Below are 18,884 nucleotides of genomic sequence, written 5' to 3' on the forward strand. Positions count from 1 at the left end.
AAAATCAGATTGAAGGCATCTAGCACGACAAGGGCTGTATTGATAAAACAGCTGAGCCATACCTCTCCATATATACAGTATACATTCATAATATACCGTATATGTATAACTGCATGTACAAATACTGTACCTATATCCAGTTATATACTTCATACGTATCAATATATATTCTATACCATTTACAGTAGTCAATATAATTCACGTAATGGTAGTTACAACTCCCAGGAAATTAATCCATGTCTAGCATGAAAAACAGGACTCCCTCCCCCCCCCTGCATTATCACTGTACAAAAAATTGCCATGACAGAATTCTAAATCTTCAGTTGACAGGCCTTAGGGAGAAACAATGACTACTATGCGTGGTACTTAATGTAACTTAATGACAAATAATTAAAAGAGTAGGCTGGAAACTCCTTTTGTTATTGGCACAGAGACAAGTTGGATCCATGACCTATGTTAAACAAACTATCAGCCTCTTATCATCTGTGGCACAGATATAAGAAGAATGGAGAGGTGGGGTGGGTGGAAATATATCTGGCATTTCCATCCTTCTCAGACTGATGTCCTCCGAGAGATGACAGAATAACCTGGCTATGAATGATTATGTACACTCAGGATATGCCACTGTCTTTAGACATGGCTTCAACCAGGAGGGCATGTCTACTTAAAAGTGAGCAGCTCTGGAACTACTGTAGTGATAAAATTATACAATCTTGTGCAAAAAGTAAACAGGAATTTCATTCTTTCAGTTGACCTATAACTAGATAAGATTAATCTTGAAACTCTAAATACCATCATTGGAGCAAATGGAATGTTCTTTGCTGGTGGGAATAGTCACGGAACCTTTGGCTCTCATACTTAAGAGTACTACTGTTATTCAAATTCATCTCTAAAAAAACAGACTCAACTAGAAGCATTTACAAATTTACATAGGTGAATAATATGCTGACTGACTGCTGGGGGGTGGGGGGAATACAAAGTCCATCAACTCAACTCCTACCGCACTGCAGACCTCACAATGCACAATTTTGGTCAGCATGGGCCATGCTGCAAAGCTTCATCGAGTATGATTTACAAAGAATCTGGGCAGCAGGAATGCAGCAATCTTCTTTTACATTAGAATGAATTTTAAAATCTGAAGAATGATAACTGCAGCACAGCTGATGGTCTGGTAACCTTAGGAACCAGGCGTACAACAACCACTGAGTGATGGCAAAATCATACTAGTCTTAGTATTTTTCGAGAAAATACAAATACCTATACATATACAATAAGGGATTTATGCAGTCACAAATGGGTTAAATCTTATCTATTAACTTCTGTACACCTTCACTGTTACAGGGAAAAAAAATAAAAAAAAATTGTGAATGTTCAAACAATAATATTTTTATACAGAGTATGCTGCAATCCTAAAACCTGAACTGCTGTACCAACTCATACATAATACTGTAGTGTATTTACAATCAATATCTGTTACAAAATAGTTATTTTTCCTGTATGGCTTACAGTTCCTTCAGAAGTCGTGCAAATACCATTTCACCGTAACAATGTCTGTACGAACATAATTTGTAGATGCGTATCAAATTCAATGCCTTGGATGCTGAAGGTACAATATGATATTTTTAGGCTTCACATCTACAAGAAACCTACCATGATCCCCTATAGGACTGATAGGCACCAGGTGGCATCATACCCGGCCTTCCTCCGAAGGAGTTTTCTGGTCCTACGTGCGGGGGTGGCCCCCCTGTTTCATTTTGGTTGTGCCGAGGATCATATCGATTTCCACTTGTTGGACGAGGCATAAACTGACCCTGTTGATGTGGTGGGCCAGGATTGTTCAAATCAGGTCCATAAGAATTCTTTCTGTCATCATCCCTTGGATTTCCACATCCCTGCCAATTACCCCTTCTATCATCAAACCTTGGATTTCCAAATCCCTGCCAATCACCCCTTCTATCATCAAATCTTGGGTTTCCAAATCCCTGCCAGTCACCCATTTTTTCATTATCCCTTGGGTTTCCAAATCTCTCAAACTCACCCCTTCTTTCATCATCCCTAGTGTTTCCAAACCTCTGAAACTCACCTCTCCTATCCTCACCCATGGGGTTTCCAAATCCCTGAAGCTCACTTCTTTGATTGTCCCATGGGTTTCCAAATCTCTGAAACTCACCCTTTCTTTGATCATCCCTCATGTTTCCGAATCCCTGAAACTCTCCCCTTCTTTGATCATCCCTTGGGTTTCCAAAATCTTGCATATCATCCTTTCTTTCATCCCTTGGATTTCCAAACCCTTGCACATCACTAAATCCTGGTTTGTTGATGCGTTCATTATTATCTCCATGGTGAAATTCCATTCTATTTTGGTCAGTTCTACTCTCGGGCAAATTTCTTTGCTCAGGAAATCCTTCTCTCCCTCTTTCTTGAGGCAAGACGTCTGAATTAGGATGATCGTTCCCAATATATTTACCAGTTTGCTGCAGCATGGGATCACCCCTAGGTTGCATTTCATTAGGTTTTATAGAAGATGGTGGTTTCTGATCCCTAGGTGGTTCCGAATTCACTGAAAATCCACTTGCTTGAACATTAGTCTCTATATTAACTGGCTGGTTTACTGCAGATGTACCATCCTTTCCTGAATTATGTGACTGGGGTAAGCCCTTCCCATTGCTTGAATGTTGCACTGCTATTTTTGAGCTTGAGCTTGTAGCACTATTACCCTGGGTAATACTGGGTTTTGAATTAGCCAATGTTCTTGCTTTATTGGCTGCGCTAGCATTCTTTGCAGTTTTCTGCATTTCCTCACGCAGTTTTGTAACTTTTTTACTATCAGTAGCTTCTAACTTTTTCAGATATTTTGTGAGTGCCTCCTGCTCCTCATTACTTAAAGAACGGAAGTTTGCTAAAAGTGACTTCAAATCATCTAGTGACAATTTATCCATGTCAACCGAGTCATCCTCATATGCATTCTGCAAAAGGGATAATCCACTAACGCTAGGTCCATCTTCTTTGGATTCTTCTTTCTCTGAATCAGCAGGATCTCTCTCATCTTCTTTAAAACTACTAGCAGCAGAAGCTGGGAACAATGGCTGTTTAGAACCTTGTGATGTCTGGGGTGGTGGAGGTTCATTATGGACAGCAACTGCTACTGGTGAGTTAACTGTAGGGCTGGGCTGAACATGTGGTACTGAGCCAGCAACATTAGGGACGACATTTTGTGTTGGTTTGGTTGCCTTTTCGACAATCATTTTTGTGTGAGCTGCTGAAACAGCAAATAATATGTTTTGTAAGTCTTCTTCACTTGCATCTGGCTTACCTACTTGTAATAAATGCTGTGCAATGAAGTTTGCTATTTGTACTGTATCTTTACCTAATGTTTCCCGGGCAATGCTTGCAATGTCTAAGCCCAAGTGTTTTCCCCCTTTATTGAATTTTTCAGCCTGAGACTGAAGCCACATCGCTCTTTCAACAGCCATCTGAGTTCGAACAAGTGCTGTTGCCCCCAAAATTCCAGCAGATATTTGTGATGACAGCTTTTCCCGTGCATACTTTACGAGTACCATGTTGTCTAGGTCCTTAAAAAGTTCCATCGGGTCTCCACCTTTCTGACTACATTCTATTGCTTTGTCAAGAAGGGTAGTCATTGCAGGACCAAAAGATCCCAGCTGATCTTCCAATTCATTCAAAAGTTTTAGTGTTCCTATTACAGAAAACTGTTCTTCATAAATTTTAGCTAAGGAGGTGGTGTCTGTTTCAGGCAAAGACTTGTCTTTTAACACCTCTTTGGGAGGAGATGGGTTTTTTGCTTTTATACCTTCATTCCCCTCCCATGGGCTTGGTGATCTATCAATTCGGCTTATCACATCCCTGTCTTGTCCATCTACTTTCTTAAATTCATTACCTGACAGCGCTGGTGCGACATCTCTACCAGGCAAATCAGGGTCGTCAATTTTCAGTTTCCGTAACACATCATCCCTCCTTGTTTTGTAGTCATCATCTACCAGAAATTTAATACGATGATGCCAAAAAGCTGCCCATTCTGGCTTGAAGTCATAACGGCTAGGGTCACAACCTTCATTCTGCAGTTCCTGACATCGACGCTCCCAGAAACTTTTCCATTCACGTCTATACTTCGGATGTGACTCAGGGTCCTTTTCAAACTCTTTCTGTAGGGAGAGAGTAAAAAGCTTATCAATGAGATACAGTATGTTAAAAAAAATAATAATAATAAAAATAAAAATTGTGAATTATTAAAAACTCCATTGTGACAATAAGATTAAGCTAATACCTAACTCACATAAGTTAAGCTTACTCTCTTAGGGACAGCAGTGTACCATTTTCTAATGCAAAGGTTATATATATATATATATATAAACTGTAGTAAATTTGAGCAATACCACTATATTACTATCTATCTATCTATATACCTAGGCTGCTTCCTCCAAGGATAGGGAGGTAGCCGAGACAGGACGACACACTCCCAATTTACTCATACATTCAAACACATTCATTCGCATCTTAGCCCCAAAGGCGAGAAGAGACAGATCCTCACCGCACCACACCACATGAGAGTCAACTGCGCAGTGCAATCAGTGACATCCACAGCAGGGCCCGACAGCAGAGCTGGTTTACCCCTGCGACATCATAATAGACCCATCCCCTTACCCGCACGTGACCTGATTAGCTGATCAGACCAAATGTGGGAGAATATCCCCTCTGGGCTGTGTCATCATTTATTCATTCACAATTTCTCTCCATTTATTTCTGTCAGGCACAGCCACTCTTTCTTGCTCAACAGACATCCCTCTTGCATCCAACACTCTCTTCACAGTCCATCCATCCTATTCGTGGTCTCCCTCTCAGCCTTACACCTCTCACATCAGATCTAGTTTCAGCCCCATATAATGCAGTCGATACCACAACACCCACATACGCTTTTACATCCATTCTCTCATCTAAACACTTTCCTCCCAGCACCATTTCAACATCATTCATTGCCTAAACTTCACTGCATCTATTCTTCCATCACAGCAACATGTGACCCTAGATATTTAAAACTACCAGTTCCTCAAGCAACTTGCACCATTCAAAACTATATTCCTCCTTCGACCATCACACCTCATACACTCCATCACATACTCCTCAGACTTCTCATCTCCATTATATTCAAACTTTTCCTCTCTGCTACACCCATATTCCATGTTTCAGCCCCATATAATGCAGTCGATACCACAACACCCACATACAGCCTTCTCTTTACATCCATTCTAAGCGAATGACATCTAAACACTTTTTTCATTCCTCCCAGCACCTTTCCTACATCATTCATTCTAAACTTCACTTCTGCATCTATTCTTCCATCCACAGCAACATGTGACCCTAGATATTTAAAACAATCTACCTCCTCAAGCAACTCACCATTCAAAACTATATTCCTCCTCCTACCATCTACTTACCTCATACACTTCATCACTTTACTCTTATTCTCATTTACTTTCAATTTCCTCCTTTCACACACCCTTCCAAACTCCTCTACCAATTGTCTCAATCTCTCCTCTGAATCAGCCACCAGTGCAGTATCATCTGCAAACAGCAGCTGCTTCAGATCCCACTCTCTACCATCAACACTTACCAGACTCAGACCTTCACCTAAAACTCTTGCATTCACGTCCTTTACAACACCATCCATATAAATATTAAACAACTAAGGCGACATCACACATCCCTGCCGCAGCCACACTCTCACAGGAAACCAATCACTCACAGTATTTCCCACTCTTATACATGCCTTACTATTTACATAAAAACTTTTCACCCCTTTTATTAACCTACCATCAAGTCCATACAATCTTAAAACAGTCCACAGAGCCTCCCTATCTATTCTATCATAGGCTAAATCCATGAATGCCCAAAACACATCCTTGCCTTTCGCTAAATACTTTTCACACACTTGTCTCACAGCAAACACCTGATCCACGCATTCCATCCCTCTCCTAAAGCCACACTGCTCATCACCAATCACTCCCTCTGTACCCTCTCTAACTCTCTTAATTAACACTCTACCATACATCTTACCTACAACACTCAACAGACTTGTACCGCTAAAACTAGTACATCATACTTATCACCCTTGCTTTTATGCAACGGGACCACACAAGCACTTGCCCAGTCAACTGGCACCATACCTTTCACAAAGCACAAATTCAACAATCTTACTAACCAGTCAACACTAGTCGCTCCATCACCCTTCAGGCATTCCACAGCACACCCATCCATACCTGCAGCTTTCCCTGTTTTCATCTCCTTTACTGCCTCCTGCACTTCCTCTTTTGTGATCAAAGAATGATTCAACTCTCCAACATATTTATTCCTTGCACCCTTCCATCTGCCACAATCTCAGCCACCCTTTCCTCCTCTACATTTAACAATCTTTCACAATACTCTGCCCATCTCTTCCTTAGTGCATCCATCTCAATTAACATCCTTCCATCCTCTGTTTTTACTCGCTCTTCCTTCCCAGACTCTCCCTTTCGCACCCTTTTCACCTCCTTCCAAAACATTTTCTTATTCTGTTGAAAATTCTCAGTCAACTGCCTACCCCACCTTTCATCTGCTGCCACTTTAGCATCACACACAGCCCTTCTCACCCTATTCCTCTTTTCCTTATATCTCTCATATGATACCTGAGCCTTCCTCTGCAGCCACACTTCATAGGCACGTCTCTTCTCAGCCACGGCCATACTTACTTCCTCGCACCACCATTCATTTCCTTTTCTTACAACACCACCCACATGTCTCACACCACACACCTTTTCTGAATGCCCCACCACAGCACTCTTAAACAACTGCCATTCCTCCTCCACACTGCCATTTTCCTGATTTTTCACTGCATTCCACTCATCTTTCAATTTCTCCTGATACTCTAATCATTTTCTCTCTTTTATCCACCTCACTCACTTTCAACACCTCCCTGCCATACCTAACTCTCCTAGCTAGCTCTAACCCATCTCTTATCTACTCTTAACTTTCCCTCCACCAGGTAGTGGTCAGACATACCTCCACCTTCCCCTCTCAGAACTCTCACATCCAACAATCTTCCTATTACATTCCTGGACACAACCATATAGTCCATCAATGCTCTATCAAAAACCCTTCCACCCTCCTGTCTCACCCATGTATACTTATAAATATCTTTCTTCTCAAACAGGGTATTTCCAATCACCATCTCTCGCTCAACGCACATCTCTATCATTCGTTCCCCATTTTCATTTCTTCCAGGCACACCATGCATACCAACTACACCTTCAGCTGCTACATTTCCCACTCTAGCATTCAGATCTCCCATCATTACCACATTCATATTTGCTCCAAAATTATTACAGTTAAATATTTTCTCTAATGACTCTAGTCTGAGTAAATACAGCACAATGCTATTAGGCAAAATGAATAATGTGATGAATTGGCTATTCTGGAAAAAAACATGCAAGAGAGTACTGTTTATATTTTAGTTTACTCTGAAAACATCCAAGTTCATACAGTATACAGGGTTTCAGTCCTTGAGATTAAGCTGACATGGACTGAATACTTATCCTGTAATTAACTTAATAACCAACCTGTAAATGTGCATGACGTTTCTTTAATCTTGCCTCTGCGTCCCTGAACTCTCTCAACTTACGCCTTGCACGTACTTCCTCTGAATCCTCATCAGGAGTGCGTCGTGATCTGTTGGATCTGTGGACAAACACTTGTGCAGTTCTTTTTCTTATTAAATCATATGCTTTCAGTAGCTACATTCAGCCATTATTTCATTCATGAACTCATACCTAATTACCAGTGGCTGTACATCTGAACATGCAAAACTCTGAAGACTCATTCTTTCTTATGATCACCAACATGGTTGGGGGGGAGGGGGGGGGGACTGCTTGTAACTAATGCTCATGAGCTGTTTGCCCCTCTTGCTTTTGGAATCTTTACTCTTGATGGCACAATAAAGACTTGAACAGATGGACTGAAGGTTGTGCAGTACAACTATACTTGAAGCATAAAATGTCTTTATGGATGGAGTACAAATACTTACAGTCTGACACAGGATTAAAGATGGTCTCACTTCAAGGCCATACTATGGATGTCAGCATTTAAGGGGTACGACCACCTTTTTAGGCTAATTTTCTATGATGTTGGCCGTTTTCTGTTATGCCATCCAGGGGCTAGTCTAACACCCCCTCTAACCTCATGAGGATTCATAAGGGTGAAAACCCATTCTAAAGCTGGTAAATTCAGGCTTATTTGAAGGTATCTCGAGCTAATACGCACGCCAGGAACGTGTTTATAACCAACATATTGTTTGCAAAGTTGTTTGCCATCCCAAATACTCTGACAGTTGTTTTATATTGACAAAAACGTATGTATTTATCACTACAGCCTTCTGTCTAGTAACATTTAGCAATCCCTCCCTCACAATGCCATCTGTCACGAAGAGAAAGAGTTCATTCAGTGCCGGGTGAGTCCCTGTACAGAGCAGATGTATGCCCCACGTCTCAATCATTCCCCTTGACACTCGCACCTTACTTGATATATTTTTCTATTCTCTTTTGGGCATACCAACAGCTTCAGCTAAGATGCCAAAGAAGCCTGCCAAGAATGCTAGAATGCGTGCATTACGCCTACAACAGCTACGCATGACAGATGTCCTGCCACGCCCACCATCACCCATCCCGCCTACACCTCCCACCACACCTCCCTCACAACCTTCTACATCAGGCACAACACCTACCTCTCCTCCTGATTATGATTCTTGGTGTTTTTACAAGAGGTGGGAGGCAGACAAGACCCAGCCATGTCGCAAACACAGTGATAAGCCTGGATACCTGAGCAAGTTGTCAGACGAGAAAAGGAAGATGGTGAAACAGGTTTACCTGGACTTGACTGATGAGAAACTGCTTAGTAGATGCCTGAAAGGACGGACCCAAAATCCCAACGAGAGCGTTCATCACAAGCTATGGATGAAGACCTCAAAGTCCAAGTATGTTGGCCTTCGACGTGTCACATTTCTAGCTCACCAGGTGTCCCTAGAACACAACTTTGGCTATGAGGCGGCTTATTTGCTAGCACACCTTGGTTTTGGAGTCACGGATAATAAGCTAGCTAACCTTCAATATCTCCAAAAAGAGTGCGTGAGGACCAGCACCCCTCGAAGGACCAACACCCGCCAGAAACGAAAGACACCCGATGATGATGACGATGAATTTTACAGTCCTGGGGCCTTCTAGTATGACAATCCTGGCTACAATGAGCTACAATGAGTGGGAGGGGCGACCCATGATACCCTTATACTATCATATTATGTGAATTCTCTTGTTAGAAACAATAACTTTCTAATCGAGGGCTATACTTAGTAAGAGGGGACCAGGTGCCAGTCAGTATATCAGCACATTCTTGCCTGTACCTTGTATTTACTTGCCTATATGTGTAAATCCATGTTGCATATACAATGAGAATAGTGTATAGTACCTCTACTAGCAATTTCATAAACCTATCTTTACTAAAACGCACGGTATACGTGTTCAAAAGCTTCGAAAAGCTTTGACAGCGATTTTCTCAAAATGTAAGTTATAGCACTTTCGAGTCTAATAACTTGAGAACCAATGCACCTACATAAAAACTAATGATACCATTGGAATCAGCGTAAAAAATACAATAAATACACCCAGGGATTTTCCCCTAATCTTCTCTGTTCGTTCACACCAAGTACTCAAAGTCCGAAATTTAGCAAAAAAATTAATTTTCTAATTACACTAATTTCCTAATGCCCTAATTTCGAAACTAGAGCAGGTAAATGAAATCCCTAGCGCACAATTATAGTAATAGTGTTGATATGCAATGTGTCCTAAGGAAATTACGATAAAAACATCTTGGTATGTCTAGATAGTGTATTACTTTTACTATTTTTTACGAAAATTTCGACACAAAATTGGCCATAACTCGAAAACTATTAGACATATCCGATTTATTTTGGTATCAGTTTTAACTACTAATGGACCCCTATAACTGTGCCAAAAATGGTTATGATACCTTAAAAATTACCTGCCCCTCAAGAGTAAAAAGTGGGTGCCCCCCTTAATGCAACTGTTATTATCAAGAGCAGTACTTTCCTGAGACATTGTTATCAACAGCAGTACTTTCCCAAGACAAAGCTAAAGACATTTTCCCTCCAGAACTATCTAAGATGCATTTCTAATCATATTTACTTAACTAATGATGATCCTACATCTCCTTTCATTACCACTTTCATCATGCATCCACCAAACAACAATTATTCCAAAAGCTGGTGATGGGGCCCACACACACTGGCAATCACCATTAAAAGAGGGGGATAGCTTAAAAAATTGATTGTTAAACTGAATGACTGTGTATCAATGTAGTTATAACATGGTTTCAATCAGGGGGTTAGCAGCATTACCCCCCCCCCCACCAAAGTTGCTGGTGCGACAGATATGGGGAAAATGGGGTGCTTTTACGAGCTAGTTTGGTCTACTTATAGTTATCTCTCCATCTGCTTCCTCAGCAGTTACTTAAAGAAGCAAAGGATGAGGCTATGGCACACTTAATGTCTCAGATCTCTGATTGAGGTAACTGTTATCTTGTTTTCAATGCATCAAAAGCTCAGTTCCTACATCTTTTGATCCATAAAAATCTACCACAGGAATATCCTCTAATTCTTAACAATACCCAACTAAGACCAACATCATCTGTGAACATACTTGGGGTTTGCATTCTCTCAGGATTTATCTTGGAAAGATCATATTAACTCCCGTGAAATCTGCTTCCAAGAGATAAGTGTACAGGTAACTCGCACGGAACACGATCTCACGGAACGCGCTCGCAATTATACACGGTAAGGGCTGGGATACATATAAGACAACGTAAGATTAAAAAACCATTATGAAAACTACAAATTAACGCAGGAGAGGCCTTTGAAAGATCAAATCCTCGAACGTCACCGCAGCGCGCGGTTTGTTTTGATTACGTGACGATCTAGGCGGGAAATTATTCAGTGAGTGAGACATTCCCGAATACAGTAGCACAGTATTTGTAAGTTAAATATTTACAGTACTGTACTGTTCTGGTAAGTTTATGTGCAACTTAAAGTACTATTAAATAACGTTAAAGCAAGAAATAAAGTCTTATAACCAGTTTACCTGATAGGCGTCAGAATATTGCCTTTTTTATTTGTTCGTTTTTTCCACAGTGCTGTTCAGTATTTGTAAGTTAAATATTTACTGTTCTCGTATGTACTGTACTTGTAAGCACTTAAATAAAGTTAAAGCATTAAATAAAGCCTTGTAACCAGATAACCCGAATTATATGATTACCCATGATCGGCGTCGGAATATTGCCTTTTTTGTTTGTTCGTTAAACTCTTACTGTACTGCTTTTCTACAGTACTGTATTTGTAAGTTAAATATTTACTGTTCTGGTATGTACTTGTAAGCAATTAAAGCATTAAATAAAGCCTTGTAACCAGTTAACCTGATTTATATGATTACCCATGATCGGCGTCGGAATACTGCCTTTTTTTTTGTTTGTTCGTTAAAGACTTATAATAAAAGAAAAATACATTTTTGTCTTGGTATCTTTACCTATTTGCTCAGGTTTGCTGTAATGGTTTGCAACTTGTAGAAAACTGTGAAAACTTTCGGGAAGTGAACGAAAATCTGGGACATGACCTTGACTTCATCGTCTCATGTATCATCTGTCAGTTCACCACCGGCTATCGTGATGAGTGGATGTACGATTTTTTCGCTCGTGGCCATGCCTAACCACACATAGTTACACCCATTATCTCGACCCAGACAGAAAATACAACCTTTTTCCTCCCTTGCAAAACACAAACAACCACCCTGTTTACGAGACAGCAATATATATTGCGAAAATAACAAGGTAAAATGATAAAGATGAACGTAAAATGATTGAGAAAGATGAACATGTTATGACGGAAGAAATACGTTTTCCTGTCTGTAAACGTATTTATTTCTGCTTTGTATCTGTATTCGTAATAATTAGACTTATTGTTAGTTCTGAAACTGCATTACGATTCTATTTTTAGCCATTCTCGTGGTGTGGGAGCTGGAAGTTGTGACACAACTTCCTTATTGCTAATCGGACTGACCCTCCACTTTATTCTCCCGTGGCAGAGTCTAGCCTTGGAGGACGTGCAGTTTTCTCATTTAGGACTGAAAATTCAACTCTTTCGCTCCCTTTTCCAAGCATGGGCACAACGAACTCGAAACTACCATAAACATATATCAAAAAGGTGAAAATGTATTCATAACATTTTTTTTTTTTTTCCAGCCATTCCTAACAGATTATGTACTGAAATCATTCGATATCACAGTACTGCATTTCTAAGTTAAATATGTACTGTTCTGGTATGTACTTGTAAGTTAAAGCACTGGTACCAGTTAACCTAATTTATTACCTATGATCGGCGTCGGAATGTTTCCTTGTGTTTACGTACAGTATTTGTGTGTTGAAGTTTTGCTCAGGAGTACTGTATTTGTGAGTTATAACATTAAATAAATCTTCTAACCACTTAAAGTGCTTTCTAGTGACAGATAACAGCAAAACAACACATTTGGGGGGTCTAGGGAGCAAAATACGGAGTAGTTTAAATATACGCGATTTCGCACCTAACAAGGCACGGTAGGAACGAAACCCTCGTGTTCCGTGCGAGTTACCTGTACTTGCTTTTTAGTGTTATAAATCAAGAAAGTCGCCTCCCAAACTTTGTCCTCCATGTGGTGTAGCAGGCTTGCTACTTGTGGTGCAGCCTTGTGCCCGCCTGAGCGACCCATGTTCTCTGACCACACAGAACACCTCCTCTTCAACTTGCTCTGTCTCTGGCTCTGGACCACCTATGGATCTCAAGTTTCTTTCAAAGGTTAGTGGAATGACTGGAGTTTGTACAAATAAAATTTAAACTTATGCAAGGAAGAAGGAACCAAAGGTCAGAAGCACAGAAACTGTTCACTCCAACATAAAAACAAGATACCAGAGAACCTAATTCAAGATCTGCTCATTTCGAGATGCCTGGACACACTTCGCTTACAAGACTGGAGGTCACAGGTGATGGGAAATACAGACAGAGGAAGCCAATTCCTGTGCTGACCTGTTGTATATGTGAAGGAGTGGGAGTAACAGCTAACTCTTGCATTTGAGGGATGGACAGAAAAGGGATGAGAATTTGTTGCTAGACAGGTGCTATGCACCCACTGTACTGGAGGAGGGATGCAAGCAGACAGTTCAGAAGAGCAGTGACCACTGAAGTTGCAACAGAAAAGAGAGAAAGATGTGACAGTGCAACAAAGAGACAGAGGTTGAGGGGAGCCAGTAAGTTAATGAGACAAAAAGTCTTTTACTCCACCATGTTGAGAAGACCTGTATATAGAGCCTCCCCACAGATGAGAGCTGTACTCTAAACAGGGGCAAACAACACCCATGTATAAAGTCAACAACTGTGCAAGGGTAAAGAAGGCACGTAGTCGGCTGGGCACACCTAATCTCTCGGAAACAGATTTTACAGGAAAAGTAATATAATCTTTCCAAAATAAAACACATGAAAATGAAACCCCAAGTACGTGCAAAGATGATGCAGCACTAAGTTGTTTTACCCCAAGTATGTGCAAAGATGACGCAGCACTTTGTTTTACTATCAATATAAGTTGCATTTACAACATATGGGGGATAACGAGATACAGTATATGGGGACAAATCACTGAGGAATAGGTGTTAAGATATCTACAAAATCACTAAAACTATAACCTCCAGACCGTACCTCCTGTGTGGAGAGCGACTACGAGACCGATGTCGGCTCCCTCGTGGCCCCCTGGACCTAGATCGTGATCGTGACAGAGAATGACGCTTCCTCTTCCGACTGGCAGGGGAGGGAGTACGTCTGCCGTGCTTCCTAAAATTACCAAGATCAATGAGTGGGGTTATAATTGGTGTACAGTCATTTTGGCATAACAACACCTAACAAGGCCAAATTCAACCACCCACAATAAAAAACAGCTCCAACAAAGACCATATGAAGATGGGAAACAGTGTGTTCATGGTCTTGGCACAAAATCCAACCCAACCATGAAAAATTACACAATACTGTATCACTCCCATCACTCTTAAACCTATGATAATCGAGTAAGATCAAGAAAAATAGGACACGAGAGAAAATTACCAAGTTAGCCCACTGAAAAGATCCACACTTAACATTCACCATTATTCCACCGGCCTTTTTTTTAAACTTCCTTGTTTTGACCTCATAACCCTAATCACATAATTCTTTTTAAATCTTATTTTGAAGGACTTTATAAATTATATGCCATGGCAGTTATATACCGGTATAAACAAAGGTATGGATAAGTGTGCTTACACCCGCTTGCTGGGGGGTGATGATTTCCTACTAGATGGAGATTTAGTGCGCCTCCTCCTTGATGAGGACGCAGGTGAACGTGACCTTCGGTGGACAGGAGATCTTGACTTCCGTGAGGCTGGTGACCGTGACTTCTTCTTCCGGGGAGAGGAAGGGGTGGTGGTCTGGGTAGGAGTAGGGGATCTTTGCTCTGAGTGAGATCGGGCACGGTAGTTCCTTTTTTGAAATTTTGATCCAAGTGAATCTGCAAGGCATTAAAGAGAATAATTATCCATCGGAGTAAAGAAGAGGGAGAATATCATTATGACCACCTAACCCAGATTCTCATTAACCTGAATAGGGTGGGTAGTATTCTACAAAGGAAAAAACAACAATAATAATAATGAGTGAAGCAGGTCATACACTGATTATTCAAGCCTTTTATATTCTTCCATCCATCCCACAAGCAAGATCATCTAAATGTAGTTAAGTTCATCATGCCTCTCTGGTAACACCAATATAGAATGTGACACGGCAACTGAGAAGAATGTGCAACCTGCCATATGAAAAAGATTTTCATACACACATACTGTAAGTTTTGTCAATTCCACTGCCTTCTCTTACATTTTTCTACTTGCCACTGAAGCAATAATTTTAGCATATACAGTAAAACCTCAATATAACGGACTTCGATAGACTGGAATTTGTTTTTATCGGAACTGAGGAGCTACTGGACTAAATTCCTATGCTGTATATCGGAAAAAGTCAGATAAAGCCAAACGCAGTCCGGGGTGCTTGACCGTTTCAGCTACGTTCACTGTAACAAGGTAAATAAAAAGCATGTATCGGTATACACTACCGGTACAGTATTATTACATATATTAAACCATTTGATTATTGTTGTGAAGGTACTGCACGGTATACACTACCGGTACAGTATTATTACATATATTATACCATTTGATTATGGTAGTGAAGGTACTACAATGTAGTCAAAATAGTTTAAAATCTGTTGATGGCATCTGGACTCAAGTCTAATATATCGGAAAAAGTCTGAGTTAGCAGGGGGAAGTCCAGATGTTGCATTTATTTGAATTTTGCTTTTTTTGGAATGGCCTGGGCTTCATTTAATCCATTATAGTGAGATCTTAGTGTACTGCCTCCTCCTACCTTCAATCTTGTCTTACATACCAGTATATCCCTTTAACCATCCTTGTCATAAATCAACTCTAAGTGCAAATGCCACTTTCCAATGACATATTACCCACACAAATCATGGGCCTATTGTACATACAGTACTCTTCTATATTTTGGTCAACAAATTTCCTTGCTCCATATCTAGTAAAAACTCCCAACAACCTATCTGATCAAATCTATATAGCCACAGATGACAGAAGACCTGGATTGGACATAGGCTGGTGAAGCTGACTGGCAGCTTCAGTATCAGACCCTAACCACTGTATCTGACACCCTTAGCTTGCTTCACCATGTGTTTCATCGATTTTATATTTGCTACAAGCCGAGATCTCAAGGTTTCAACTTAAAGGAACGTGTTCCAGCTTTGGGTCCTTTACTGCAATGCGGCCATTTTTGAGTCAAATCCGCGTCTTCTGTCATCTATGATACAGCATATACAGAACACTTCCTCCACAATTCCATGTTCACTGTTCTAAATTCATATTTCTAACACCTGAATGTTAATGAAATTATTCAACATGAAGTTTTCTACCTTAAGTCATTCTTAATTCCACTTCCTTCTCTTCTCTATTAAATGCACTCAGGAACTTACAATCATCCCCTAATTCAAGCATATCTGCCATTACCTGGAAACTATAATGAACACTTCTGTGCAGCCATCATTTTACTTTTACTTACATTTATTTCTAAACACTGCAATTAAAAAATCTCTTAACTCAGTCTGCAATTATTGAATTCAATTCCCCACCACCACCAACCAACAATATATTGTCACCTGTAACCTTCACCACAAGTTATAGCTATTTCAATCCCCTTGTTTTAGCCGTGTACATCCTCCATCACACACACGATGGTGTATGGTGCAACCACAGGATCATAACTGATTCTCATCTTACTACACCACTGATTTGATACTGAACTATTCACTAGTGCATCCACTGAACCATATACATACCTTACAATCAACATTTAAAAATGTTCAGTATTCTGCAATTTTTTCCCAAACCATGCTGATGTAATATACTCATTCCATACTCCCCCCCCCCCATCCAGGTCAGACTGTCTTGTGCTGTACTGACCATAAAGGCACTATAAGTACCATACCTTTCTTATATGCCATTTCCACCAACTGCTTTATCACAAACATTATCTCTGTGCATCCCCTACCATTCAGGAGAAACCATCATTCAAAACTAAGCAGACTTTCTGAGAATGGGCTTACCTTCTCAATGTTCTTCCAAACATATTGCCTACAGCAGTCAACAGAATGGTTCTCTTGTTTCGCCAAACATCAGAACCTTCAACTCTGATTATCCTCCTGTTTTTTGTTTTTCCCCCCTAAAACTTAGAGTAATGCAATCCATGCTTTCCTGAATATTTTCCTCTACACCAAAACACATGCATAGTACACATTTTCAGATTAAACCCTCAGTATAATAATATCCAATTAAGCTATAGCAAGATATTTTTATTCAACTACGACAGACTGCAGATTCGACAGCAAACATTATTATTCAACTACGACACACTGCACACTCGACATCAAACAATAAGTAAAAACAGCCAAGCAGATACACTGAAAGACAGGCCATCCATCACCCAATCCAGTATTGCCCCATTGGCATTACATGAGAAAGAAACCCCAACCACCCTTCAGAATGAGATCCCAATGAGCCACATCCACTTGAAGTGCCCGACTTTGTTGGACCACTACATGTCTAAAAATTCTAAAAACTGTATGACAGCAATGAGGCAAATGCACTACTGTATATCAGTATTGTGCACAAAGGCCCACCCTTGATCCTTATGTGTGTAGAGAACTGTCTGACTAAGAGGATAGTACTCACATGCAACAGGAAACAAGACAGACATGTCAACAGATGGATAAACTAGATAGACAGACAGATGAAGAGGTGCATATGTTCTCCAATATTATCCAACGAACAGAATCTATCTTGTGGAAGATTAGTGAAGACTATATCAAAGCTACTGAAATCCTCAAACTGTTTCTTGCATGAGCTAGGGATCAAATTAAAGCATAATCTTATAATCAGCAGTCCATTCCCCTACCACCTCCCCTTTTATTAGATCTTACCTCCACAACAGTTACTGTGCTACAAAAATGAGCACTGTGTAAAGCCTTCAATACAAAAACAACTTTGAAACCTTTTCCTGTGGCTTTTGCCTGACCACTTCATTAATTTAATACAGATACCATAAACTGGAGTTTAACCCCCTGCCTGACTGATTCTTCGAAGGATAGTTTACCTCCTGAGTCAATGTTTTATAACCAATGTAAATTGTACATCATATGAGGCTAGCAACTTGGTCCGTGCAAACTTCAATGTGCCTCATATGAGGTATGTAGCTTGGCAAGGGTTATGAGAAGGTAAGGAACAGAGACATTTTATTTCAATTGTCACACCGACCCGCAAGTGTTCCGCTCATGGTAGAGTACTGCTTCACTGAAACTCTGAAGACAAAAAAAATATGCTGTAAACATGACTGGTTTTGGGAGTGTGCAGAGAAGGGATGCAGTGCCAGGAGATGTGACACTTGCCCAGGTGAATAGTGCTGTGAAGCAGCTGAAAAATGGGAAAGCAGCTTGGGTTGATGAGGTGTATGCAGAGATGCTTAAGTGTAGTGGAAAAAGTGGAATGAAGTGCTTGTTGGAGATATGTAAGAAGGCATGGATGAGTGAAACTGTGCCCGCAGAGTGGAAAAAGGCTGTGATTGTACCCCCGTACAAAAATAAAGGTTCAGTGAAGTAAGTGCAAGAATTGTCATGGAATAAGTTTACTGAGTGTGGTATGGAAGGTATATGGAAAAATTATTATGGAGAATGTTAGAGAGATATCAGAAGTGATGAACAGGGTGGCTTTAGGAGTGGCAGAGGATGTGTGGATCAAATATCTGTAGTGAGACAGATAACAGAGAAGGCTTGTGAGAAGGACCATAAGGTGTTTATGGCTTTCATGGATCTGGAAAAAGCATATGACAAAGTGGACAGAGAAAGACTGCGGAAAGTTTTGCACACGTATGGTGTAGATGGTAAGCTGTTAGGTGCCATCAAGAGTTTTTATGATGGTAGTGAAGCATGTGTAAGGGTTAATGGGCATCAAAGTGAATGGATCACAATCGGTGTGGGTGTGTGACAAGATTGTGTGATGTCCCCATGGTTGTTCAATACATATATGGATGGGGTGATGAGAGAATTAAAAACACGAGTAATGGAGGGAGGGATGGCGTGGACAATGAGTAGTGATGGATGGAATATCTCAAA

General features: G+C 40.5%; 1 protein-coding gene across 1 annotated transcript in view; it reads right to left on the reverse strand.

Moving 5' to 3' along the window:
* Window positions 1–288: 288 nt before the first annotated feature.
* LOC145406452 (uncharacterized) overlaps window positions 289–18,884 on the reverse strand; it is an 80,318-nt gene continuing 61,722 nt past the window's right edge. Inside the window, exons 10-13 of the mRNA XM_080277608.1 lie at window positions 14,426–14,669; window positions 13,832–13,963; window positions 7,611–7,728; window positions 289–4,163 (exon numbers count right to left, since the gene is read on the reverse strand). Coding sequence (XP_080133734.1) covers window positions 1,647–4,163; window positions 7,611–7,728; window positions 13,832–13,963; window positions 14,426–14,669 — 3,011 coding nt within the window. The 3' untranslated portion in view covers window positions 289–1,646. The remainder of the gene's footprint in view (window positions 4,164–7,610; window positions 7,729–13,831; window positions 13,964–14,425; window positions 14,670–18,884) is intronic.

The sequence above is a fragment of the Coenobita brevimanus genome, chromosome 70 (genome assembly GCF_032717465.1).
Source record: "Coenobita brevimanus isolate Jiangsu-jjx chromosome 70, ASM3271746v2, whole genome shotgun sequence".
Taxonomy (NCBI): Eukaryota; Metazoa; Arthropoda; class Malacostraca; order Decapoda; family Coenobitidae; genus Coenobita; species Coenobita brevimanus.